The sequence below is a fragment of the Harpia harpyja genome, chromosome 7 (assembly GCF_026419915.1).
Source record: "Harpia harpyja isolate bHarHar1 chromosome 7, bHarHar1 primary haplotype, whole genome shotgun sequence".
Taxonomy (NCBI): domain Eukaryota; kingdom Metazoa; phylum Chordata; class Aves; order Accipitriformes; family Accipitridae; genus Harpia; species Harpia harpyja.
In genome coordinates, this window is record NC_068946.1 from 6,946,535 (window position 1) to 6,973,818 (window position 27,284).

The 27,284-nt window shown below is 37.3% G+C and overlaps 2 protein-coding genes and 1 pseudogene across 2 annotated transcripts in view; 2 read left to right on the plus strand and 1 right to left on the minus strand.

Annotated features, from left to right (window-relative positions):
- The window catches only part of DHRS3 (dehydrogenase/reductase 3), a 49,950-nt gene extending 40,209 nt beyond the window's left edge, over nucleotides 1-9,741 (minus strand). The window contains exons 1-2 of the mRNA XM_052791479.1: nucleotides 9,627-9,741; nucleotides 7,504-7,574 (exon numbers count right to left, since the gene is read on the minus strand). The gene's annotated coding sequence lies outside the window, so the exon portion shown is untranslated. The remainder of the gene's footprint in view (nucleotides 1-7,503; nucleotides 7,575-9,626) is intronic.
- Nucleotides 2,229-13,809, plus strand: LOC128143736 (arylacetamide deacetylase-like 4). Its single transcript, XM_052791345.1, is given in 7 exon segments — nucleotides 2,229-2,240; nucleotides 4,973-5,210; nucleotides 5,213-5,280; nucleotides 9,584-9,800; nucleotides 11,304-11,367; nucleotides 13,057-13,541; nucleotides 13,544-13,809. Coding segments are annotated over 7 exon segments (1,350 nt in total).
- Nucleotides 13,810-19,054: 5,245 nt separating this feature from the next.
- On the plus strand, nucleotides 19,055-27,284 carry LOC128143791 (arylacetamide deacetylase-like 4; annotated as a pseudogene).

A 27,284-nucleotide genomic window follows, 5' to 3' on the forward strand; every position in this document is an offset into this window, starting at 1 on the left:
TACTCTCAATGAGAGTCACAGAAACCTATTTTTTTTTACTTGCCCTGTCTCGAAGGAAAAAACAGCAGTGAAAAAGCAACATTTACCTCCAAAACAAGTTTATATACTACACACATCACTTGCATAACAAAGGTCTATTTTTGCAGAACAATGTTACATGGACGTATGAAGAGGCTGAGGTAGAGTGCCTGAATGCTTAGATCTTCATGTTGCACCTAGGTATATTGGCAGAACTCTAAATTTGTTCACAGAGCCTTTGCAGCCAAGTTCCTAGCAAACTTAGAAGTCTGTTTGTGCAAATGAAGTTGCTAAACTGCAAGAACTTTTGAAAGGAAAAGGAGCTAGAAATTAAAAGCATGCTCAAGGCATGTCTGAAAACCATTTGGGCTAACAATTCTGTGTTTTCAACTTAAAAAAATCCACCCAAATATATACAGTACATTGGTAAGCAGATGTGAAAGAACTGGGAACACAGAACAGCACTGTTACACAATGGAAAGACTGTGTTACTAGGGTGTCAAGTAATACCAGTTTTTTACATCAGTGCAGGGTTCTTGACCACAGGCAATCTATCACGATCACAGATTAAAACTAAACCTCCTTTAAAAAAGGAAAACCTTTTGCCAAGTTGATCTGGTTTTTGTTACATGAAGTACTGCTGTCAGATTTGGATAAATCAAGAGCTAAATTTTTGTGCTTCTTGATTTCATTCTTCCCTTGAGTTCACATTTTCCATTTGAAATGTGTCCCAGTAGTTCTATGATTTCACACTGTCCTTCTATATGCTATTAAGTATTAAGAGTCTGATACTGTTGCCTTGTAAGTGGAGTTTTGCCATGGACTAGCTCAAAGGGACCAGGTTTCTGTTTAACTTCCAGCCTTGACAGAAAACAGTCTGTGTCCAGCCTTGTGCAAAAAGCTACATTTGGACATCTTACTGCTTTCCCAGGGTCTCACAACAAATCAGTATCACGAATAAAGATATAACAAACATCTTTCTAAGTAATTCTAAATTCTAGATGACAACCCTTTCTAGATTCAATATGTGCAAAAATAATTGTCTTTATAAGCAGAAGTACAGTGTTTTCAAAGTGCATGAAGGTGCTACCTGGAATTCAGATTAAGGGATAGCAACATCAAGAATGTGGTATTTCTTTCAGTTGCTTAGTCATTTTAGTACGTTAGATTTTGTCATTTGTACTAACTGCCCTTCTTTTTTCTCATGTATCTTTAATTAGAAGCCAAATCTGTCTCAATCTGTTAGCCTGCTTCTTCATATTGGAAGAGAGAACAGTGAAAAATACCACATGTGAACAGGAATGGAGACTACATTTTGTTAAACTGATTGACTCATCTTATGTTCTCTTTAGTACATTTACCTCACTTTTACGCCAGTCAATATTTACCACTCCTTCTGGCTAATTCCTCAGTCCTGACAAAACTTCTACACAAGGAACTATGGAGACAGAAGAATTAAGTCCGTAAGGCCCTCAAAATTAGAGAAGCTTATTGTTTCAAGAGTCTAAACTGAAATCCTACTAAACCAATGTGATGTAGATTTTGACAACAACAGAACAGTAGGCTAATGCCTGTAGTAAGTTTGCACTGGAAGCTTGTAAACCAGCTTAGGAAAAGATCTCTAGATAAAATGTTCCCTGAATCCTTTCTAACAATGTCTTTTTAAAAGAATTCATTACATGCAGCTATAATTTCTTTTCAGAGCTAGTGGTTCACTAGTATATACAGAGGTGAAATAATTCAAGTCCTCTGACTGTCATAAGCTTCTTCAAACTTGACAATTCTAGAAAGGAAACCAAAAATAGAAGGAATGTTAGGAAGAGAATGCTGTTGTCAAAGGCAAACTTTTTTGGTTGGAAGGCTAGGATGGATCAGCATTAGGTGTATGAATTGATGTGGGGGAAAAAGATCACATTATAAATTGATGATGGGAAAATAAGATCTCTGGAGAGATGCAGCTGAGCTAAGAGACCACACAGAGGGATGCTGGGTTCTTCATTCAAACAGAACCCACAGCATTTTTGATGACGGTCTGAGCAAAGATAAGGTTTGGATTTTTAGTAATTTATCTGGATATTTTTAGAACTTTACCCACTGCTAGCAGAAAGTCAGTTTGCTCATTCTTGCTGAATCACTACCATTACCCCTACGAATTGGTATCACTAATCTTTTTAAGGGAAGAGCAGCTCTGGAGGAGGACATTGGAGCAAATGATACATGAGGTAAACAACACAGGGCTTCCAAAGGCCAACTGATCCTTTAACTCATTTATGGGGACTGCTGCTTTTTAAAAAGTTATTTTATCTTTCCTGATATGCATAAGGACACAGGGCAGTGAGGATCAGCTGATCCTTTGGAGGAAGAAAGATCCGTTATAACAGTAGCATGCACAAACCCAGATGTCTCCTAGAAGCTGACCTGTAAAATAATTAACAGAGATGCTTTTTCAGAACACTCATCCCTACCCTCCAATTAAACTTTGTCCAACAGTGTTCGATCAAAAAAAAATCCCCTAACCAACCAACCAACCCCAAAGTCCAAGAACCCCTCTTCATAGGACTCCTACCTCCCCTCCAATCTCTCATTAGATGCTTGGTTGCTGGTCTGAAAGTCTATTAATTTTAGGATGGATTAGTAAAACTCATTAAACCCCAACCTAGATATTCCTTCTCAGAATATAAAAGTAGCCTTAATTTTTGCTTTAATTTATGTAGTTTAAAAAAAAAAAAATTTCAAGTTAGTGTACCCCCACAGGTCTGGATGGAGTAAGAAGTTGGGAGGGGCTCAGTTAAGTGTCCTGCACCTCACAGTCATGGAAGAGATCAATTATTCCCCAGCTTAGTCAAATGATTTGAGTCAGTATTGGAAAGATGCCTACTATGATCACAAGTTCCAGGCCTGCTGAGTTAAGCCAGGAGTTCCATGTTATAACTTACATGGATTTCATGGTTTTCTTACCCTTAACACCTATTTATCTATTTATATTTTAAACCACATAATTCAATCGGTTGTACTTGCTGACTTCCACTGAAGTTAACAATTAGACCTATTCTCTTAAGAATCCTGTCTGGTCACTCTTATCATCTGGTACTTTATCTCTTATGACTTAAGTTGTTTAATCTCATTCCACACAGCTAAATATTTGTTTACCCTGTTAAGTAATTCACATTAAAGTTTCTTGCTCTTTCCTGTATATGTAATGCATATTTTGTATAAATGGGATTTTTCTAAACAGATATATTTCATCTGCTTCTTTTAAGGGTATAAGAAAAGCTAGAAAGGACTCACCTCTTTTTTAGTCAAGATCCCACTTTCTGAGGGAACACCACTACAGGTTTGTTAGCCAAATGCAGAATCTTATGGATCATAAAAAGGAGTATTTCTCTTCTATGACCATGATTACAAACTTTTATAAGGGTTTTAAAATGGAATATCTGGGAGATTAGTGGGGATAAAGAAATATTTCAGAGTGTTCAGGGGATAAGCATAGGTTATACTATTAGGTCAAGCTGAGCTGATGTTTGTTCGCTTTTTACTTTTACCCAAACAAGTGTTGTCCAGTCACATGGTGGACAGAAATACATGGAGTTGCACCTGGTCACTCATTCCTTCACTATCATCACCTCTATTGGTACAAGCATTTGGCCAGCCATATGGTCTAATCACAGCCTAAATTACGACAAGGGATAACGTAGAGTTGTCTTGGCAAAAAAAAGCAAACTATGAAGTTGTAAAGACAAGAAAATCCTTTCTTTAGAATGAATCAGAATAGAGGGTTAGGGCCGAAGTTCTCCAAGTCAAGGACGAAGTTTCCCTCTGATATCACTGGACCCTTGGTGAACCCAGAGACCCTTCCTGCACACTCAGGTAGGGAGCTTCCAAATAACTGATAGCTCCGTATGAATCTCTAAAAGCAAAATTCCTTTAGATGTACTTCAGAATGTCTGTTCTAACTGTTCTGGCCAGCTGTCTGCCTCAGCAATATAGCAGGGTGTCGTGGTTTAACCCCAGCCAGCAACTAAGCACCACGCAGCCGCTCGCTCACTCCCCCCCACCCAGTGGGATGGGGGACAGAATCAGGAAAAAAGTAAAACTCATGGGTTGAGATAAAGACAGTTTAATAGGATAGAAAGGAAGCAAATAATAATAATAGTAAAATGACAATAATAATAACAATAATAATAATAATAATAATAATAATAATAAAAGAATTGGAATATACAAAACAAGTGATGCACAATGCAATTGCTCACCACTTGCCAACTGATGCCCAGTTAGTTCCCGAGCAGTGATAACCCTACCCCAGCCAACTCCCCCCAGTTTATATACTGGGCATGATGTCACATGGTATGGAATATTCCTTTGGCCACTTTGGGTCAGCTGCCCTGGCTGTGTCCCCTCCCAACTTCTTGTGCCCCTCCAGACTTCTTGCTGGCTGGGCATGAGAAGCTGAAAAATCCTTGACTTAGTCTTAAACACTACTTAGCAACAACTGAAAATGTCGGTGTGTTATCAACATTATTCTCATACTAAATCCAAAACAGAACACTATACCACCTACCAGGAAGAAAATTAACTCTATCCCAGCTGAAACCAGGACACAGGGAAAACAAAGATCAGCACTAAGCAAAAAGCCTTAGAATCATACTTCAGACCTATTCCAAGAGCAGAACCAATTCCTGAACATGGAGACTGGAGTTCAGCATTACCAGTTGTTCATGAGTTCTTAAGTAGGGGTAATATCTTTCATTACACTAACTAGTACACTTGCAAAAAACCACACATAGCTTTTCAGGCCTATAAAGGAGGATACAATTAAACCAGATAAAAAATAAAGTTAATTTGCAATTTTGGAATATACAAAATAATGACATTTCCTGGATGTGAGTCTTCTATGTATTAACTTTGACCACACTAAATAAAGTTGTAATAGCTGGTGTTTGTATCCTTCTAGCATTTGGCAGCCTTATCTGTAGGAGGAGGGTGGAGGAATTTGGTATGCAAATTACTTCTCTGTGGAGTCAGTCTGGAGGACATAAATATTGACAGAATCATATCAAACAGTTCTCTCATAAATTATTCCCACCAAAGAAAAATTGAATCCTTTTATGCTCTGGCTTTAATAGCAGGAATTCTAGTTGCTTTTTTATTACAGGTTTTAACTGCAACTTGTAATTCCTTCAAGGCAGAGATTCCCCTGATGTTGACCAGCCATCAAAGCTCTGCTTATATCATTGCATATATACTCTGATGGACATTCTGGTGACTTTATCATGCTCTGTGATATTGTGATTTTCAGGAAAGGAAAAACTTGAGTAGAACTATGAAGACATGCATCTAAATATTGCAACTATGTGTAATGGGAACCACACAGTAACACAGATTTAAAGATAAATGCCGAAGTTTGATTTGGTATTCTATTACTGTACATAAAAGCAGCCAGTATGAGGTGAGTTCTTTTAAATACTGAGATATGCATTCTTATGCCACAACTGTAATTTGATTGCCTTCTATAATGAAATGATTGGTCCTGTGGATGACAGGAGGGCTGTGGATATCATTTACATGAATAATAATAACCAAACCTTGTGTATCTCAAGGCACTGATATATTTAAGGTAATTTCCTAAATTTTGACCTATCTGCAGTAATTTTCTTACCCGTGATACTGTTCTTATTTCTGCAGTGACTGAATTACTGTGTCTTAGTTAAATATCATAGAATCATGTAGGTTGGAAGGCACCTCCAGAATTCATCTAATCTAACCTCCCGGCCAAAGCAGGTTCAGCTAGATCTGTTATCACTTATTATTTAAGCCAGACTCACTGTGCTGTGTGATTTGCCACCAGAGAAAGAAACAGCTTTTGCCCAAAAAGCTTTCAAAGGAGGCAACAGGAGTACATAAGAGCAGCCTAAGCCCTGACGCGTCTGGCACATAACACGTCAAAAGAAAGCCTGCAGGAAAATCACAGAGTGGTTTCATTAACGTTTGTACAGAGCTCATCTCAAGAAAAGGTATTCTCTAACCCCCTAGTTATACATAATGAATGTAGTAAATAAGGCCCACATCCTGAAAGGTGATTTGGGACACTATAATCTATTAAAGAATTATGTGGGTTGCTTGAACTTACATAGCAGCATTCACCAAATCCAGTAATTGTCCCTGGTTCTCCAATGGCCTAGGCCCCATGTACCTTTCTGCATTACCTGGCATGACAGAAGAGTCTGCTGTCCTTATGTATTTCACACTGCTTTTCATGTTAAGCTATATATAAACTTAATATAATAATATGACTGTATGTTATTAATTTCTCTATGTTTGTATACTTGGTTGGATGAAAAGATTCTTTCAGATGATTCTTTTTACCTGCTTTTACAGCTTCTAAGTGGCTATTGTGCAATAGTACATATTCTATCCTCATTGATAATATGTTCCAGAAATTTCAGCTTCCTTTTTCTGGATAGGTTTAAAGATGCATTTCACCATTTGCTATGCATTGAGTCCATTCAATACCTAATTTTCTTTCAAAAACCTTTAGACATCTGCTGGTACTTTTGGTGAATTTCTAGGTTTATGCTTATACTCACAGAAGTGGCCCTCGCAGTGAGGACTTCACGGGTTTCTTATAAAATGCATGATGCTTTGTGCATTGCACATGTGCAATGAACATATCCTCCTTGTTCTGATGAATGCTGCTCTTCTTGTGCCAGTGTGTGTCTGTTTGTACTGTATGTTGCAGTAAAGACCTCTTTTTTCTGCAATACAGGACAGTCTTTTTCTCCTTTCTTCCACCTTACTTGTGATATGTCTTAGAAAAGCTGCATCAACAGTTAAATGTGTACCTTCTACAGCATAGGTGTCATACATATGATGCTCCTGCTGCATCTATCCGCATATTCTGTCATAAAAAAATGACAGTCCCAAATGGAAGAGATGAGAGAAAGCCTCCTAGCTCACATCCTAGCTTTTGGTTTAATCTATTCATACAGATCTGCAGTTAGACTAACTGTGCATATTGCACTGTGATATAAAGATTTGATGATAATTATTTCGGCTCGCAAAGCATAATACTTCAAAGTGACTGACAGAAAGACTGTCTAATGTAGTCTTAAAGTCCATGAAGCTCAAATTGAATGGTTTTTGCTAGTTGGTATGTGATTTCGTAACTATTTTTAAAGTAAAAATCTGGTCCCCATATGATCTTCTACATAAAAAGCCAGTTTGTGCCAGAATTTAGGTGTTCCAGCAAATAGTTTTTCAACAACCCTATTTCACAAGAAAAGTTATGCTGACATGCTGATCTGGGTCCTCTTTTTCTAACACATATATGCATTTTAGAACCTGGCTTACATAATATGTTTCATCTACTAACACTGATCACATCTGTCTAGAAATAGTCATACCTTTTATTTTTTGAGTGTATCATTATTGGTTCTGAAGTATTTTGTAACTATTGAGCAAGAAGTTTTTCAACAGAATACATACCAAATTCTCCATTCTCCTTCATGACAGTGTTTTCCCTGAATTTGAAGATGCCTCTGTGATGTCAGGAGCTCCTAAGATAAGGAAATGACAGAGGATATTTAGATAGAATGCTCTGATACCAAGTTTACCTATACATTACTATCTGTCATCTGAAAGCTCTGTAAAAACTCAGGAATGTTAGAAAGTACAGATGAGATTAAATAATCAGGGTATGGCAATTCTGCCAACTTCAACCATTCCAAAATCATAACTCTGACAAAAAGACTGGCTTAAGAGTCATGAGAGTTTTTGAAAACTGCTGTTTGGGGAAGGTTATATTGACCCTGTGGTTTCTGCCATGACTGCCTTGGCTCTTATATTCATCTTCCCCTTTGCCATGATACCTAAAAATGTGTGTTTTCAAATGTAAGGCAAGTACTATATCTATCCATTTGTCTCTAGAAACTGGGACTTAAAACACCCCAAGCACTGCTGGCAGTTACACCCCAAGCACTGCTGGCAGTTGTGGCACAGAGTGTTATGAAAAAACTCCAGATCATCTCTGGGTTCCCATCTTTGTTTCTAAATGTTTTTCTCTCTCCTCCATAAGCCATTATGGTGGTTTCTTTTATTACTCCTCACCCAACTTGTTCATTGCAATCTTACTAGGTTACTAGTAAGAAAGAATCTGTGTTGTTTGAGAAAGGCCTTGGTGAGGAACTGGGTGTTGCAACACACTTGAACTACGTGAGATTTGGTTTCATATATACATGAGAGCTGGGATCATGCGCCTAAGAAAGTTCTGGCTCTTTGTCTTCCTCTGGCATTCTTTCACAACAAAATTACTATTTAAGGCCAATATTTGAATTGTCTCTGAGATAGCCAGAGCAGATCTAAATTAAAGGCCAGATACACAAGGCTAGAAAGAACAATTTACAAAAGCATAGCTAGCCATTAGTTTATAAGTTATTGATACAGCAGTGTACACAGAGACTTCTGTTGCTCAGAAGCGAACAATACAGTTTGCAGATTGCTTGTGATGATTATCATCATTCCAGAAGAATGAATTATAATAGTCCATAAGGGCAATTAAGTCACCATTTAATGGGAAGGGAAATGTTGTCCCTAGCAGGAAATGCATCTGTTACAACGTGTTCAAAATAAAGGAGGATTCCAGTGTGATTTTCAGGCTGTCTTAATTATCAGCAGTTGACTGGCCTTGGATAAGAAAATGTTTTGACACATTTAACAAACCTCCCCTGTCTTCAGAATATTGGTTTTTCCTGATTAGATGTAAGAAACTGACTGCAGAGCCATTTCATGAATACCTGTGAGGTCTTGATAAAGGCAACAGTTTCACTGAGGGAGAAGGAGATAAGATTCAGAACCATTTTCATCAGTTCTTCGTGTAGGCCAGCAGCCCTTCATTATTGATTATAGGCACTAATGATTTTCTTAAAGCTTGTTCTCACTGACCCTGTGGCACGGAGATGACCCAAGACAGTAAGTTACTGGATATTGCACACAAACTGGCATGAGTCTTTTTCTTCCAATATACTAAATGCTATCATGATAGGGACATTTTCATCTCACCTAACCTTAAATACTTTAACTGAGGCATCTGAAGTACACAGCCTCCCTTTATAATCAATGGAGATGAACAGACATCTCCAGAGCATGATTTAACACACCTGAAATTGGAACCGTCCTCAAGAAATGCCTCTTTCTCTTCACTGATTAGAAAAGGAGCCTCAGGCCCCATGACTCCTAACTTCCACACCTAAGCAAATGCCTGATGTTACTTGTGGTAAATGCAGATCACAGAAATTAGAAGGTATTTATATAATACATTTCATGGAACAAGTATTACAAGATTCTTCCAGAAATAAGGGTACCTTAAATCATGAAGATGTACAGTTTCACTTTCATAACTGAAATCACAAAGCCACTAAAGTTATTTGTGGTAATCCTATGAAGTAGCAAATAACCAATATAATTATCCTAAATATAGTATACAAAAAGGTAACTTGTGGCCTTTATAGAGTGGGAAGACTTGAATTCCCTACACTAATTTTTCATTTTTCCTGTTATATCTATCTAGGCAAAGAACTTAGAAAGTTTGGGTATCTTTGAGGAGCACATACTTATAAGGCTGATTGGTGATGGACTGCCGGCATGCAGGGATTCAAAGCTCTTCATAAAGGATCTGCATTTTGATGAGGTGCCAGTGAGGATTTACCTCCCAAGACTACCATCTGCAAGCAAACAGAGAGGAGTCATCTTCTTCCATGAAGGATGTGGGATGTTTGGAAGCATCAGTAAGGAACTGAAGGAGAAAATATGATTATTTAGGATTGTTAACTATATATTTTTAAAAACTCTCCTGAACCTAAGAAGTGACTGAAGCTTAGTTTGAGATTGAGAGATAGAAAGCACTTAATGTTTATTTTACTTTTTAAACTCTCTAATCAGCCCTTGTTTAGTATCTAAATAATTTTTTATAGCATATAGCACTCTTTACGGCATATATATTCCTTACAGTAAGTAGTGCTGCTAAAGAGATAAATTCTTTTTTTTCCTGAAAACCTGACAGAAGTTATTAACACCTGCATTCTTTCCTTTGATGTCTAACTGCAGCATGTTTATTGGGACTCCCACAAACAGTGTTCATGGCAATTCAAGTGGCCTATAGGAGCCATTTTAAAACCTGAGTCCATGATGCATGTACTTTAGCTATGTTGTCTTTTTTTTCCAGCTTAATTTATTAGAAAAAGCAGATAATTGCAAACATGTAATTAAAAAAGTTCTAAAAGATACTGTTTCTACAGGCAGTAGACATGCACACATATTAAATGGTGTTAGCATTCTGTAATTGAAAGAACACATCATTGAGCAAATACCGGTAAACCAAATCTTCTAAATACAGCAAATTCAGAATTAAGGTTCAAGGAAAACTCAATGTATCCTTAAATACATTAAAAGAGGCATATTTCTGCAATCTTACCATGGAACAATTATATAATTAGACAATTTACTTAACACAATTTGGATGCCTTCGATTTCTGCCTGAATTAGCCACATAGAAATATAATGATTTGACAGGGTGCATACCAGATGCACCCTTCATTCTTCAGAAGATAGTCAAATCTCTGCTTCAAATACAAAATTCATCTAGACTTAGCTATGGTACTACAATTAGCATTTCCACAGCAAAATGGTATGACATGCCTCAGTCAGTCTCAGACTCACAGTTACTTAAAATAATGTAATAAGCTTTTACAAAGATCTCAAGCTATTTTATCCCTTACAATCACTCTAAGCAATTGTGTATAATAATCATAGAATGGTTTGGGTTGGAAGGGATCTTAAAGATCATCTAGTCCAACCCACTTTCCACTAGACCAGGTTGCTCAAAGCCCTATCCAACCTGACTTTGAACACTTCCAGTGATGAGGCATCCTGTTCTGGGCAACCTGTTCTATTGTCTCACCACCCTCATCATAAAAAATGTCTTCCTTATATCCAATCTAATACTAACCTCTCTCAGTTTAAAACCATTACCCCTTGTCTAATAGTAATAATCATAATAATACTACTTTATTTTCATTACAGATCAACAATCTCCCTAAATGTAGGAACTTTACAGTGCGTCTTGGTGATCAAAAGTCTAGATCATTTTTACCCTAAAGAAAATTTGGGTAGCTCACTAAATAGGCAAGAGGCCCACACTCAATCATGGCAATATCTCATAAAAACGTAAGGGATGATATTGCTTCAAGTATTCTAATACATTAATTACATTAACAGCATTTGTTCTTCAGGAAGTCATGAAAGAATATGCTGGTACATAGCCAAAAAATCTGATTCAGTGGTTGCATCTGTTGGGTAAGTGAGCTCCACCCAATGTCACTCCCAGAATTAGATCGTTCTGCTGCTTTCCTCCCTAATTCCCCCACCCCCCTGAACAATGCCCATTCTGCACTTACATTACTTTGAATATAAGAAAAGAAACTGAGCTCTAGTGCTGTCTACCCTTGTGCTGTTGATATGTGCGAGCAACCATGTGCCATGAAATGACAATGAGAAATACCTGATACAGATTTATAAAGTTACAAAAGTAATATGTATGCCAGGTATTTTCAGAGGAACAAAGAGGTTTGTTTGTTTTACATCATTATCACCACAAAAATCATTGCCTTTGTTCAATAATAAGGAATTATAAGCTGTTTTCCCAATTTCAGGTTTTAATATTTAGGGGGTTTGGGGGATGATTTTAAAGAGTAAATAGTAAGTCTAAAATTTAGTTGGTTTTTTTTTTAAACTGCATGGACCACTGCTTGCTTTTAAAGGTGTTTTGCTTAAGGAAGATAGCTGATGGTATGCAGAAACTTTAGTTTCCAACAGATTACTCCATGAAAAAAAATCATTACTAAATAATTTTATTAAGTTGGGAGGAATTGGTTTTGAGAATGAATTGCATATTCCGTATCTTGTCTGGGTAAGTCACGATGCGTTTAAAGTGACTCTGAAATAAGATATTGATATCCTTTTACTCCCTGGTTATTAGGCTGTTTACTTTATGAATCCATTGAATTAATTTCACAGAATAGTGAAAGAACAGAAAAGCAGAAGCAGTGTGCCTCAGCAAACAGTGAAGGGTTAAGAGAGAATGCCTGCAATGTTACCTTTGTAGTATTTATCTTTTCCTTATTAAACTTAATCTTCTCCAGAAAGCCCTAAGACCACGAATACAAAGAATAAAGAACCATGGCTGTTAAAAATGTAGTCTCAAAGTAGTCTTATATGTCATTGGAATCAAATTACAACACTTTAATTTGACTGGGTATCTGTCTGTTATGCCTGCCTTGCTTTTTATCATATGAAAGTTGTTAGTTAAGAAATAAACAAAGAAATTGTTACTTTAACATCACTCCCCTGTAATTCTCTTGTTCCAATTAGTAAAATAAATTAAAGAGATGTCTGCAGGAAGCTATTTTGTCACCACAGTACATTTACTGTATGGTGTTTTATAATACAATATATTATTAAATTATTCTTTTTATATTAAAATGTAACAGTAATATACAATACTGTACTAATATATAATAATGCAATGATCAGTGTCCCCAGTGTTAAAAAGCTCAGGAGCCAGAACTTGGTTGGATCTTGTGGGTAAGCAGGATTGACTCATAGCTATACACACATGCAAGGTCAATCCAAATGAGAGAATTGCAGACTTTCCTGCTGGCATGAACTTTGATCCCAGGCAGGGGCACTCAGATCAGGAACTAAGTAAATGTGTGGCTTTGTATAAGGTGGGTAATTCGACTGCACTACTCAAGGCCTCATGCTCTTAAATGATGCTAGAATAAACCTCAATGATCAGTGGTCTCTGTATTTTGACAGAAATAGGAGGGGAAGCTGTTCTGGTTTGCTTCAGCATGCAAAACTTTAAATAAGTAATACTGGTTTTGGTGAGTTTTTGCAAATGCATGGGATCCATTTAAGATGACACATTCAAGCAATTTACAAATCTATGTATTTGTAATAATAGCTGTCTTTTGTACATTTCAGGTTATCATTTATTCCTGAGCGTAAGTATCCAGCCCAAACTTTGGACTGTCTCACTGCTACTGTACGCTTTCTGAAGACTGCAGAAAACTACGGGGTGGATCCTGATAGCATTACTGTTTGTGGGGATAGTGCAGGGGGCACTTTTACTGCTAGTGTTTGCCAAGAACTGGTAAATATAAGAGTTACCCCAAAGATACATGCCCAGGTACGGATCTATCCACTTTTCCAAGCATTGAACTTTAATCTGCCATCTCACCAGAAAAATGCTTTCATTGCCTTCTTGTCCCAGGAATGTACAGTCCGTTTTATTCTGAAATACTTGAATAAGGATTGCTCTATGAATGAAGCTATTTTGGCAGGTTCTCATGTTCCCAAGAGTATGAATTTGAAATACAGGAAATGGATAAACCCAGATCTTATCACAAAGATATTTAAACTGGGCTATAAACCACCATTACCCACTTCATTTTTCCCTCAAGTCCATGAAGAAAAGAACTGTTTGAGACAAGACTTTCCCCACTGTTAGCAGAAGATGCTGGGTTTTGCTGCCTACCTGATACCTGTATAATTACCTGTGAGCAAGATGTGCTCAGAGATCATGGATTGTTGTACAAGAAACTCTTAAAGTGTGACTTGGCACCACATGGAAGAGGCTTCCACTGTGCACTGGGATTTTTTGGTTATGGTATTTTCTCTTTTCCATCACCAAGTAAAATGGTGAACCACGCTGTAGACTTTATAAAAGGCTATTAAAATGTTTTCTTGAATACAATGAACTAGTATGTAGACACAGTGTATTTCAATTAACTATTTACTAAGTATTTGTACATTAGAATCTAGGCAAGAAATAATAAGATTTGCATAGTCTGCTGAATTCTGATTTTCAATTGCTCCTATTTGGGAACATGATGTATTTTTCATCTTTTTTTTTTTTTTAAACCCATTAATTGGTATGCTTGTTTTGCTGTTCTGTTCTTACGTTGTAAGAATTTTTGTTCTCTTCTTCCATCAAAGAATAAAAACTCACCACAGCAAAAAACATTTCAAAGCATGCAATATATGAGTAATCAGCAATATGCATATGCATATCAATGTAATACACATAAAATCAGCATGGCAGCACACATAAAAAGCTCCCCCCAGCACCTGTGGAGATTGAGGATAGTGTCAGTACTTCTGAGATGAGTAGTAATCATCATCAGGCTATGTGTATAGGCAACCAGTAGCTTTGGACTTGGTTGTCCAAATCTGAAGGAGGGAACTGGGTGTACTTACAAATCTGATTTTAAAGGGAAATGGCTGACACAGAAGGGAGGGACAGAAATGTGAGCTGTATGAGATGGCTCCCTGTAAGTATCCGAGACTGGCAACACAGATGCAGTGAGGGACAACTGCACAAACATAACTGAATGTCCTCTAAACTATATTCTGTAAAGTTCCTTTCTGACAAGCATTTGGTTGTATTCAGGGAAGACAGAGACATAGTGGTTTTTGACTTTTTGTAATCAGATAAATAATCAACTTGTTTACTCAGAATTTGGGGATAAAGTATGTAAACAGCATGGAAGCTGCCAAAATAATTTCTATGAATATCCAAAACATGAAGATAAAAAAATCTCAGCTCAATTGTCACATTGCTTATTAGGACAGATCCACCTTTGCTAAACGCAGATGCCAAGGTAATTGCCATTGCATGTCAAAATAGCTGGCCATGCAATGCCTAGGAATTGTAAAGTATTTAATCATTGTTATGCAACCACTTTGCACTTGTAATATCTATGCGCACACAAGTGTGGAAAGAGGGTAGCGTACGTATCTTCATTCTCCACCAGCCAAACTGTGAGTAGGAAGAAAATGGTGGCTTAAATTCTTTGCGTTGTCACCAAATTAATTAAATATGGTGACAAGTTAGCAGTTACAAATCTCTGGAGCAACAAGATGTTACTTGTGAATTCTTGTTCTTCAGCCCCTCTCAGCAAAATGAAATTACATCTCTTCATGCTCTGTTGACACAACAGATATTTTATTTTTCCTATTGCAGGTATTAGCAATTTACTCTTCAAGCAAAGAAATTCTTCCAGGAGTAAATAACATGATAAAGTTCCAAATGTTCCGCTGTTTGAGAATTACAGGATTTGCCTTGGTTATGCGACATGATGTGAAATTGGGGATTCATTTTAGATTCTGATCTCAAGATGAAGGTTGGCTTATGAGCTTACATGTTGGTAGTTGAAGCTAGGCCAGTAGAGTCAGTATCTGCTGTAAAAGCTATGCAAAAAGCTGGATAATATTTGAGCAGTTAATCCATGCCTGTTCTGCTACGGCTGTACTGTTATCTGTACATGAGCAAGCTAGCTTAAAGTTAGTTTGGGTATGACTTCATGAACTTCAGTCAAACCTGTAAGCATCATTATTCTTATCTTTATTTAAGATCATTTTTATTCATGTATCACTCTTCTTTGCATCTTCTGTACCAGGCTTGTTCTTTTGATGATTCTTTGCAGGTACAGAGATGGTTGGAAGTGCCAGAACTAAGGATGTCCATACAATTCCACCTTGTATGCTTTAAGTTATGAGATGATCACATACTATTTTACACACTTCTCATTCAGTGCAGCATATATTTTACTCCTTGCCAGTTCAGCAATCCAATACTTGTTTTCTTTCCATTATTCAGCCTCTGGACTTATGCCTCATTTATGGGCCAAGGTCCAAACTCTACATTGATCTACTCCTGAGATTCTTCCATAGTTCTTTATCTGTAGGTCTTAATTTACTACAAATATTAATAAATTTATCTTTATAATGTCAGCAGAATTATTAGCTCTCTTGAACACATGCATTTTAATTTGTATTGAGGGCTATAACCATGGTAGTGCAGATGGATAAGTAGAGAACAGCAAGTGCTGAAACAATGAACTCCTTTTTTAGTAGCGACTCCCATATTTCCTAAAATTTAGAAAGTTGCAAGATCTAATTGTCTCCATGGAACTTCCTGTCCTCTAATTTATTTTAATTAATTACAGTTCTGCTGTGTGTCTTGCACTGCTAAGATAGAATGTTTGTTCATTTGAAGACATTTTATAGTTTCCAAAGCGTGGAATTAGTTTTCAAGTACTTAAAACACAATCAATGACAAACTTGCAGTGCACCACAGAATTACGCACACCAATGTCTTTCCACAAGGAATTATGCATACAGAGAAATACAAACAGATACAAGTGTGCATACACAAGTTACCACACAAAATAAGCCATTAACAGATCTTGTCAGTGCTCTCCGTGCAAGCTTACAGCTAATGGCAGTACGTTGGTGAGGACTTGAGTAGGCTAGTTCAGTTTTCAAGTTCAGACTTCAAGCACCAGATGGCTGTCACGCTCTGCAGAACTCACAAGGAGCTTCTCCGGTCAAGCAGCACCTTCTCTCCAGAATGTTTCCTAGTATCCGAGTACAGGCATCCATTCACACTTGGTGTGTCTGAATATAAGCAGGTGAGTACCTAGTTGCCACTGTATCAGCACCATGATTCAGAGACAGGCAGAGAGTTCTTGGGACCACCTGTAGACTTCGTGAGGGAATATTTCATACCTGTTGCAACTGGCTCAGCCTCTGTCTTCCCTAGCACGCGCAGCTACGCAACAGAGAAAAAGTTTAAGGATGCCAGCCCAGTATTGACACGATTTCAGGCACTGACATTTAGCTCTTCACTGGAAATGACTAAGAAAGAGAGTTCCTGGGGTAGGAGAAAATGTGATTTTGGCCTCAGAGGCCAATTCCTCTGGTCTATCTCACAGGAGCAAGAGATAAGTTTAAAAAATCAGAAGCTAGAGAAAGCATACATTTGAAAGACTATTTAGGGAATGGTTCTCCATCCTGGGACTCAAGCAAGCTTGTAAATTGCTGAGTCTACGCTTATAAAGCATTAAGTATTACTCTGTGTACCTGCAATGCCAAAGTAAAAAACCCAATTTATTACTTCAGGAACCAACTAGTTTGTTTCTTCTACAGCTGATACCAGATTCCAGCAGATCCAGTCTTTGTGTGGAGCCTCTGGGGTTGGTGGGGGTGCTGTGACATCTGGACCTAGTTAACATGTCCAAAAGAGTCCAAGACCTACCAGCTGTTGGTAAACTGGCTACCATAAGGACTGGCACCAAAAAGATTCAGAAAACAAATGAACAATTTGTGGTGGTAAGAACCTTAGTACAAAGGATCTGTCAGAAGTGTCGGAAGACTTCTTAGATTCCCAGAGGGGCCAAATCTGATAAGCATGCTTAGACCACACCAAACTCATTGGGACAGCACAATTTAGCACAAAGCTGATTACTTTCACTATTAAACACTAAAGAAGGGAGCTGCAACCATGTTTTGTGTAACAGTATTTCCTAATGATCTTGATCCTATGCACCTTGGTCCTGATGGGTCTGAATTTACCACTTCCATTTGCCGAGAGAGTGCCCCAATTACCAGGCAATGTGCATTTCACCAACATCCCTTATGGAGCTGGGTGACTGTATCAAGTGCCACAAGGAAGAATATATAAAAAGGAACCTGATTTTATACTTGGCATGTAAACAACCTTCCGGCAAGGGAGTGAGAGGGAGCGGGGACACTAGGAAATGAAAGTCCGCAAAGAGTTGTTGAGTAAAATGAGAAACAGTTTGGGCAGAGGAAGCAGAAGACAGAATCAGCTGCTTCTCTGAGAGTGTATCACCAGGCTCTAAAATGAAGTCCCTTCCAGTTTATTCTAAAGAATTAACAAACAGTTTCTAAAGTCAAGAATCAAGTCTGAGGTCGTCTTTCTTATGCAGGTCATGGATTGTGCATTCTAAAGCTCTGGGGTTCTATGCATTTATGTTTCATTTTAATATACATCTCAAGGTCAGCTTATCCTTTGCACTCTTTTTTTTTTTTTTTTTTTTTAAGGAAAAATTTTACATGCTCATTTTAGCCATACTGCTATTTTACAGAGTGAGAATCTGTTGCCTTCACGGTTTGAGCAGACTGGTAAAAAGACACTGTTCCCAAAGGTGACATCATACGCGCTGAAAAAGCTTTGCTTTACAGATTTTTTGTTTCAGGTTAAATCTTATCGCTAATGATCTATGTACTGAAAAATAGGTTAGTTCCAGAGGAAGGCACAGATCCTAAAGCTCACCACAGAGTACACAGAAAAGAGCAGGCTGCTGATGTCTAGTCATTGCTACTAGCACTGAAACCATGAAGTCCAAGTCTAGTTTTCATCAGCTGGAATAGTATTTCTACCTGGAATGACACCTGTAAGTAATATATTCATGAGAAGACAGAGACTGCAGTACTGTGAGGCTCAACTAAGACACCCTTAAAAAAACAAACACCAAACAAACATGACAGGTGGTACAGGCTTTCACCTGCTGGAGAAAAGCTATCAAGGAGGATGAAGCAAGATGCAAAGCATTGCCACTTCAGGCTGCAGCTGCTTCTGGTTCCATTAGACTCAAAGATGCAACGGCATAGCAGTGTCCAAAATCAGTCATCAAAGGCGATGAAATGTGTTTGTGACACTGAAACCTTGATTTCACTAAAAGTCTGAAGAAGTAAGGTGTGGAGGTACAATAAATCAAGAAACTGAGCAGCTCTGAAGATGATTACTCAAAAATCCTGTTCTGCGGGAACTCACAGGAACTCAGAAATAATAGAGACTTGACTGTATTCAAGAAATAAGGAAAGACATAGTAAGTTTTTGTCTTCTCATAACACTGACGCTACAAATGATATATCAAGCACTGGTTCTATGGTGATGGGCACAGACTCAAAACATGTTAGCTGCAAATAGGAAAAACTGCTTACGCAAGCCTCTCCCACGACTAATTGTTACTGTCTATTTAATTGTATGGTTTGATTGCCACATGCTTTCATCTTCCGATTGGCATTTTTAAAAGCTGGATGATGGGATATGAAGAGAATTGCTAATCCTGCGCCTTTACCTTCAGAAATCCATCAAAAGTCAGAGGGGGAAGGAAGCCACAGCTGGTTCTTCCATTTGACTCCTAACAGTACAGTGAGATGGAACTCCTCCTGGTGATTTTTCTTGCTGTTTTGACTGTTTTTGTGGCAATGGCATTCTATTATTAACACCCCAAGGCAGAAATCCCTCATGGATTTAGTCAGCGCCAAAAGCTTTACAGTTTTCATCACATCCTGAACTTCCTGTTTGGTCTGGTAAGTAAAACTTGATTAAAGCTGGAGTTTGTTAGAGGGGTAATGCATTGGTGAGGTTTTTTTAGAATCAATGTTTAAATATATTGCAAATATGCAACTGGATTAATTTGGTGATGTGAGCACCACTGCAGATCCCTTCAGCTCAGCTGGGTATAATAGACTCTACTGCTTGCCATACAGCACCAAAGGTAACAATACGGAAAAATAAAATTCTGCAGACTGTGTAATTCCCAGTTTTTTCTGATGGCCTATCTTTTAGCTTTTTAATCCTGTTGCCTCAATGCAGTGCTGGAAGGCTTAAGAAGCTTACTGCACTGTGTATGTGGAACTTCTGCTCTGTATAACACAGTGCTTATTTAGAGAATGAGCAACTAAATGAAGTCCGTGATCTCAGTTCTCTTCTACAACTGTATGACTCTACTTCTGAGCCATCTGAAAGACAGCTGCCACATTCATGATCTTTTGCCTTTCAATATGACTTTCTTTTTTGAGATAGTACACATAATATTAAAGCTGTCTTTCTGTGTCACTGTTTTTGGCACATTTTTGATCCTCCCTTGTTTTTCATCCTTGTTTCTCTTCAAAACTAAAATGAGACTTCCACTTGTCCGTTTCATCAGTTATCTTTTCCTGAATTAATTGTTGCCTCTGTCACTTTAAAAACACTTTTCCTGTGACACCTAAATCAAGATTCTTTTCTTTTAGTGTTTTATATTGTGGAAAAAACCTTCAGTTTCTTTGGCTTATGCATTACATTTCACTTCGATTCCATGTTCTAATGTTATAATTTCATCCTCCTCTTCCCTGCTACATTGCTTATTAAGTTTTGTTTGAAGTCAGCCAGTAAGCTCCTAAGAATGTGACTCATGTCCCTTGAGAAGTGCCCCACCCAGGCCTGAACACTGCTACGATAGTAAAGCAATGCAATAATATAGGATACTAATAGAAGTCAAATTAAATTTTCTTACATCTACTGTACAATGTGCGGACTTCCACATTTTCAAAACACTGTATGAATACTCTTTATCCATCAGACAAAGTTTTATCTTTGTGTAATTCATACGTAAAAAGCTAAACTGCAGAATGTAGAAATTTACTGATTGATTTAGTTTTTAACTTCTGATCTTATAATTTTATATCCTTTCTGCTGGCCAGTGAGAGGCCAAGCAAAAGCACTGTACCACATCACCCCAAAGGAGTAGAAAGGTTAAGAATATTAATGTATAGTTATACAAAAGTTTAAGTGCAAGTGAAGTCCGAGTCACGTAGCAACTCTTGGTATTGCTGTTAGGCCAATTACTTATGGTGAAGTAGCCAAATCCTTTCAAGGGATGACAACCCATGATGTTAAAACTACAGGCAAAATTAAAGTTTACTAGCATATCCAGTCTTCAGCTGGGACAAATGATGCATGTGAAGCCACTGAAGACAAACCACTTTGAAGTAGTTGTGCCCAATCTAACAGATTTTATGAAGAAATGTCTGCATTCACCTATGAGGATATACTTAAATAAAACCAGCTACATCTTAATGTTAATAAAACTTCTTCGCTGAAAAATCTATTAACTCATCCTTTATTTTTTCATCTAATATTCAGTCTATAAGAAGAAAAATTGACGTTATCAGTAAAGCTAAACAATAGCCAGGGGACTTATGACTGATTCTGTCTGGGAAATTGAGGGGCTGACTAAATTATGCTACCTACTGTGTTAATAGTTCTGTAAGCTTCTTGCACCCAGTTTATTCTAGTAGTGATTTAGGTAGAAGGGCTGGCAAAAAGTGCAATTCAGATGAGTTCTGGGGTGTACACGGTAGGCCTTTGTACCTGTGTAAAGAGAACAAAGGACCCTAACACCACGGATAGCACAGCTCTGTCACGTCCCTCCCACAGACATTACTATATGCATGTTGCTGTAGACCCTAGTCTTTTGCTTGAACATGTATCTACACTCCCACTTCTAAGCTAACTCAGCTCTTACACAGCTTTTCTCCTGGTGCATAGAAATCTCCATGCCAGTGGTTGCCAGAGGAATCAGTTTTTCAGTATTTCACTGTGAATGCCAGACACTGTTGCACTTAGTGTGACTGCACAGGCTGATTTAGACAACACTTCAAATGAGGTCACAGTTCTCTAGTCCCATACTTTGTCTTATGCTACCTGTAAGTCTTTATTAATTTTCAAGCTGTCATGTCAGCTATAGCATTAGAAGATCCTTAATCAATACATAACCAAACTGTCCAATTATTGGTCTACAAATTATACTAAGCAGTCGCACATATTTACAAATGTCAAAATGTAGGTCATGTTTGACTGACTTTGGGTAATCACCTGCAAAAGAACAAGTTTTATGAAGATCCTGAAAGTAATAACGAAATCAGTGATCCATAGTCTAGCTAGACTCTAAGTGTACCTTTATGTACACACAGCCCAGTCTTGTGCTGTCATGCAAGTGATCACTTTTTTCCAGAAACTGTACACCAAAACCCAATACCTCACTGTGAGGGAGCACATATACTAAAAAAAAAAAAGACTTGAGTCAGAAAACAAAGCAAAAATGCAAATTCTGCTCGTTCCTGTAGAACTTCTATTCACAGGAGCTGTACAATTTAAAACAATACAATTAAAAACAACAACAGAAGATTAAAATTTCATTTGCATATTAACAGAAGTAACTGTGAAGATTATGCATGATGATACTAATTACAGATGTCTGCCATAAGTGTACGTTGTTGCAGGTAATCCATAGAAGATATTCACAGCTAACAGTGAAGTGACTAAAAGCAATATAAATAAATGCCAATCTCTATGAAAGTTGACCCGTGAAACTACTGCAGGTTTAATGAAAATGAGACGTCGGACTGCCAACACTGTAGTTGACGAGGACTCCTATTTATTTTTTTTTAGTATTTCCAAGACAAAGATGATCTCTGTATTATATACAAACAACACAGCTCATTACAGGTCTAACCTTTGCTGTTACAAAAGTATTAGTGTGAGGAAAGAAAATACCAGAGGGAATTGGGATTAAAAAAACCAAATTATTTTCCCATGGTCATCATACAGGAGTTCTTTAGAAGGAATCGGTATGAGACTAAAACTTGGCCACAAGATGATCCTTCTTGCATATGGGATCAGCTCCTCAAATGGCCTAAAATAGGATACCGACATCAAATTTAACAGGACCATGTTATTGAGCTACATGAGGTCCGGGAAATGTGAGGTGAAAGCCACAAGACTTATTGTGGGTTTTTAAGATACATGCAGCATATACCCTTATATATGCAATTCTTTTTGAAATACATACACATGAATCACAGCAACACAAGAAATTAAATTACTCATTAGACAAGCCTACTGCTGAAGAAGAAAAGTACAAAATTTAATCCAATATCGTGGAAATACAGCGATACTGCCTCATATTTTGCATCTTGAGCAGGAAGAGACTAGAGCAGACTACAACTGAAAACAGCTTAAAGCCACGGAGATGCAATAAAGTAGACTAGCTCAGAGTGACATAAGAATCTTCAGCCTGAGTGTTTAAGTAAGAATCACTAAGCTGTGAGAAGATCAAGCTAAGGTTCAAAGCTATTCTTGTTCAGGAGGCCAGCTGCGGTAGATGCTACGGAATTTTTTTCTGCAAGTTAAAAAGTAGTGTCAGCTGGGAAACTAAAGTATTAGCCACATTTCTTCATCCAAAGTTAAAGTTTAAAATGCTGTAACTAGTCTCTCCTTATTTTGTTCAGGCACATGGCTACTTAAACACCTGACAAGTTGAAGTATTTGACACCTTCTCTTATCTACTATTAATAGTTTGATTTTTTTCCTACTGATAAAAACTAAGCCAGGATTTCACCACTGAATAATGAAATAATTTGAAAACCACCATGCTCCCCTCTAACATTTCTAATATAATCTAGAAATTACCACCAAAGCTAACCCTATATTCTGCTAGATAGTACTATTTTTGCCAGAGATGTACAATGGTATTAATGAGCCAAGTTACTGTGCTTCTGTGAAAGCAACTCTCAGGCAGGCTTTCCCACAGGCTCAAAGGCCTTGCTTTTGGGGAAGCATGGACACAAGGCAGCTATGGAAGGTAAGTTCATCCATTCCTGTCAAATCTACTGCTCTTTGAATTTCAAATTTTGTAAGTATTACATTACAATGAAGATGTATCCAAATCATCATCATAACTGGCCACTTCATTGTAAGAACCATCAGGAGACAAAGTTTGAATTGACCATGGAATTTTAAATTTTTCATGATCAATCTCCAGGTAAGATGGAAATTTGTACTAATTTGTGGTTTCTTTCCCTTTATTAACAGACAAAACTTTTCGAAAAAGTAGGTTATCACCTCAGAGGTCTATTTCCTCAGGACTGTAATGGATGGAATACCACCGTTAAAAGATAAACGTTTTTATCAAGGACTTAAGGTTTGAAAGGTTAAAGTAAGAATTTACCAGCCAAAAATATCAACCACTGGCCAAAGAAGAGGAATCCTTTATTTTCACAGAGGAGTTGGACAGTTTGGAAGCATTTGTAAGTAATATAAATAATATGAGCTATAACTACAAATACTATGTACTTTCTGATCTGATACAGTATTTCTTAAATGACAGGAAGAGTTAGTAGGTTAAGCATTATAAATAACAAAATTAATTTCAGGATAGCAGAATAATTTTATTTACAGGCAGTAGGCATATTGTCTTTATACAGGTCGTGTATCTAGAACTTTTACTCTCTGATCATCTATTATAACTGTTTTCTTCCCTCTTCTCCTTCATGCTTATGAGAAAAGTTGAAAATCTCATCAGAATTTTATTTCTTATTTTAAAAAGAACCCAATTTGTGTTCACATGCATGTGCAAGCTTCTGTGTATGTGTATATACTGCTGTGTGTCTTTATAGTGGCAAAACAAGGAAAAAATACATTTGGGCATTTGAAATGGAAAGGCATAAGAGATTAGATGGTGGCTCATGCACTAGAAAAATTCTTGTGCTAGATTTAGCAGGGGTTTTTTGTGTTTGTTTATATTTTTAAATAACTTCTCATCTTCAATACCACTTTAGAAGGGGCAGCAGTGGTGCTTTCTATTAACTAACTTTTCAAAGGGGAGACTAAAACAATGCATTGGTGTAAGTTCCAGGTTTCTTACTGTCAAGAAGATTCCCACAGATGTAATGAAATTATGAGCAATGTCCAGATTAGGCCATGCCACAATAAGAGAATTACAGTGTAGCATTAATCACAGAATAGAGACAAGAATTTCAGAATATTTTCATTCAACTTTTTTTTAAAGCACGTTACAATTCCATTGAAATATTTTGTTTTACAAGGGGCTATGAAAGAACATGCCGCTATTTTGCTAGAAAAAGCAATTCAGTGGTTGTGTCTGTTGGGTAAGCGGAGTCAATCCGTCAATCCAGACACACAATATGATAGCCATTTGTGCCTCCTTCTAGGTTTGTAAGTCTTTAATGTGTAGTCAGCGCAAGCCAAGTTCCTTGTAAAGTGCATGCAGTACTTACATTTAATGATCACATGCGTTTCACCAGCACTCATTACTCTTAGGAAGAATTAGTCAACTAATCCCTACTTGCTTATTTCCAAATAAAAACCATTATAATAATTTTATAGTTTGTAGCCACCACTAAGAGATGAGAATGTTTTTGTTTCCTAAAGCCATATCCAAGACAACTTAGGTTGAAAGCCAACACTGTGTTTGAAGTCTAACTATTTCTGTTAAAAGCACAGCTGCCCAGACTACTAAATACTTATTTTACGAGTAGTTCTGAAAAACTAGGGGGGGGGGTAGCCACATTTAACTTGCAATCAACCCGAGATGAACATTCACAATATTTTTCTGATGAACTGTAATGCATTTTTAAAAAGAACCAGTTTCTAAAAGTTCAGGAAAAGAGTTGACGTCTCTGCAATTGATTAAAATTGCACTAATTACTATTTACATGCTAAAATATTTGAAGAACCATTAACTCTTATTGATTCTGTTTATAAAGAATTCAGCTTATAGAAAACCACTGAAAACCTTCATATTTTCATTATAAATTTTCTATGCTCGTATTCTCTAACAATTTGTTGGGAAATGTTCACTTCAATTTCTAACTAGAATTGCTGATAACTGATTCATACATACCTGCCTTGCCACCTAGCTCTACCATAACTCAGCATGTGCCTTCAGTCACCTAAAAGATAGCTAGAGGTATTTTGCAATGATAGAATAGTGTACTGACTCCCCCAAACATTAACAATAGTAGAAAATAATACATAAAAAGCAATAATTATTATCAAGTCTATTGCTGTAATTATAATCTCAGAATATTTTCCTATGTCAGAAAGAAACATATGAATGAAAAGACAACGGGACCATTCCCCATTTAACATAGATATGACTATGTTAAAACACTTTCACTACTATTCAGGTATCGCTTAGCTCCTGAGCATCCATATCCAACCCAGTTTAAGGATTGTCTCACTGCCACCATACACTTTATGAGGACTGCACAAGATTATGGAGTAGACCCTTCTCACATTATCATCTGTGGAGATAGTAGTGAAGGTACACTCACTGCTGCTGTTGCCCCAGCATTGGTGAACAGAAGAGATCTCCTAAAGCTGAGAGCACAAATCCTAATATATCCTTTTCTCTAGTGTGTGGACTTTAATTTGCCTTCTTATCAGCAGAATGAGAGAGTCCCCATTTTGTTAAAGGAATGAACCCTTGCTCTTGGTTTGAAGTAACTTAATAAAGACTTGTCAATCATGGAAGCAATATCTAAAGGTTGTCATATTCCAGAAGATTTGCAACTGAAGTATCAGAAATGGGTGAGTCCTGACTACATCCCTCATGAGTTTAAGAGGCTACAAACCAAGTACAACACATCCATTCTCAAAAGAAGTCTATACACTGATCAAGCCTATGCTTTACACTGTTTTTGCACCACTGCTAGCTGAAGACTGTTATTGCTCGACTTCCTGAGGCTTTAATCTTGACATGTGAATTTGATATGCTTAGAGATGATGGACTGCTGTACAAGAAACAATTAGAGGATCATGGTGTAAAAGTGACCTGGTGCCATCTGCAAGAGGGATTCCATGGAACAGTATTTTTAGCTCTTTGTCATAGCATTCCAATCTGGAAATAAAGGCCTGGAAAACATAGTAGATTTTCTAAGACTGATGTAAATTCCATTTCTTGCTTTCCTTTCCTGATTCCTATCTCTCCTTCCTTGCAAAGATTTTTAAAAAACACCCTCAATTTTCCTTTTCTTAAATCATCCTCTTAAATTTCTGCATTGCATGTCTTCTTTTTACCCAATAAATTGATTTGGTGATGGCTTTTACTTCGTTTTCTCTTATGATAGGCAAAATCAGGTGAACATACCTTTCTCTCCTCTACCACCTCTTCAGAGTTTTCTCCTGTACCCATAAAAGATCTGGTCCCCATGGCAACTGTTTTGCAATGCAGTTTGGCTTAATAAAGCTCTGGTAATATTAATACACAAACCGTGATTTGAGGACTACTTGGGGCAGGTGATAGGGCATGATCTACAGGTTACAGTGTATAATGAGCATGATCAATGATTTATCAAAGCCTATATCTGGTAGAAGCTGAATTTGAGGCAAGCTTAAAGAGAATTGAAAACAGCAGAAAAGATTTGAGCATAGACATGAAAGAAGTAGAAGGAAAGGAAAAGAGGTCAGGAAAAGCGTTAGGCTGGAACTACAGATGTTATAAAAAGTACTGGTTAAGGAATACAATATCTATTAAAAAAATAATGCATATAAATTTTATACAGATAAAGATATATGGGAATACACACTAATATCAGTTACTTTACAAAGAGCTTGTATTAACCGTAGGGCTGCACTGTCTGAAGCAGGAAGCACTTTCCCATAGAGGAACAATGTAAAGTGGCAGTATATCACAAATAAAAGGATTCAGGAACAGATCAGAACACTCTCAGGACCTGAAAACTAGTGAAATGCTGGAAAGTTCAGTACA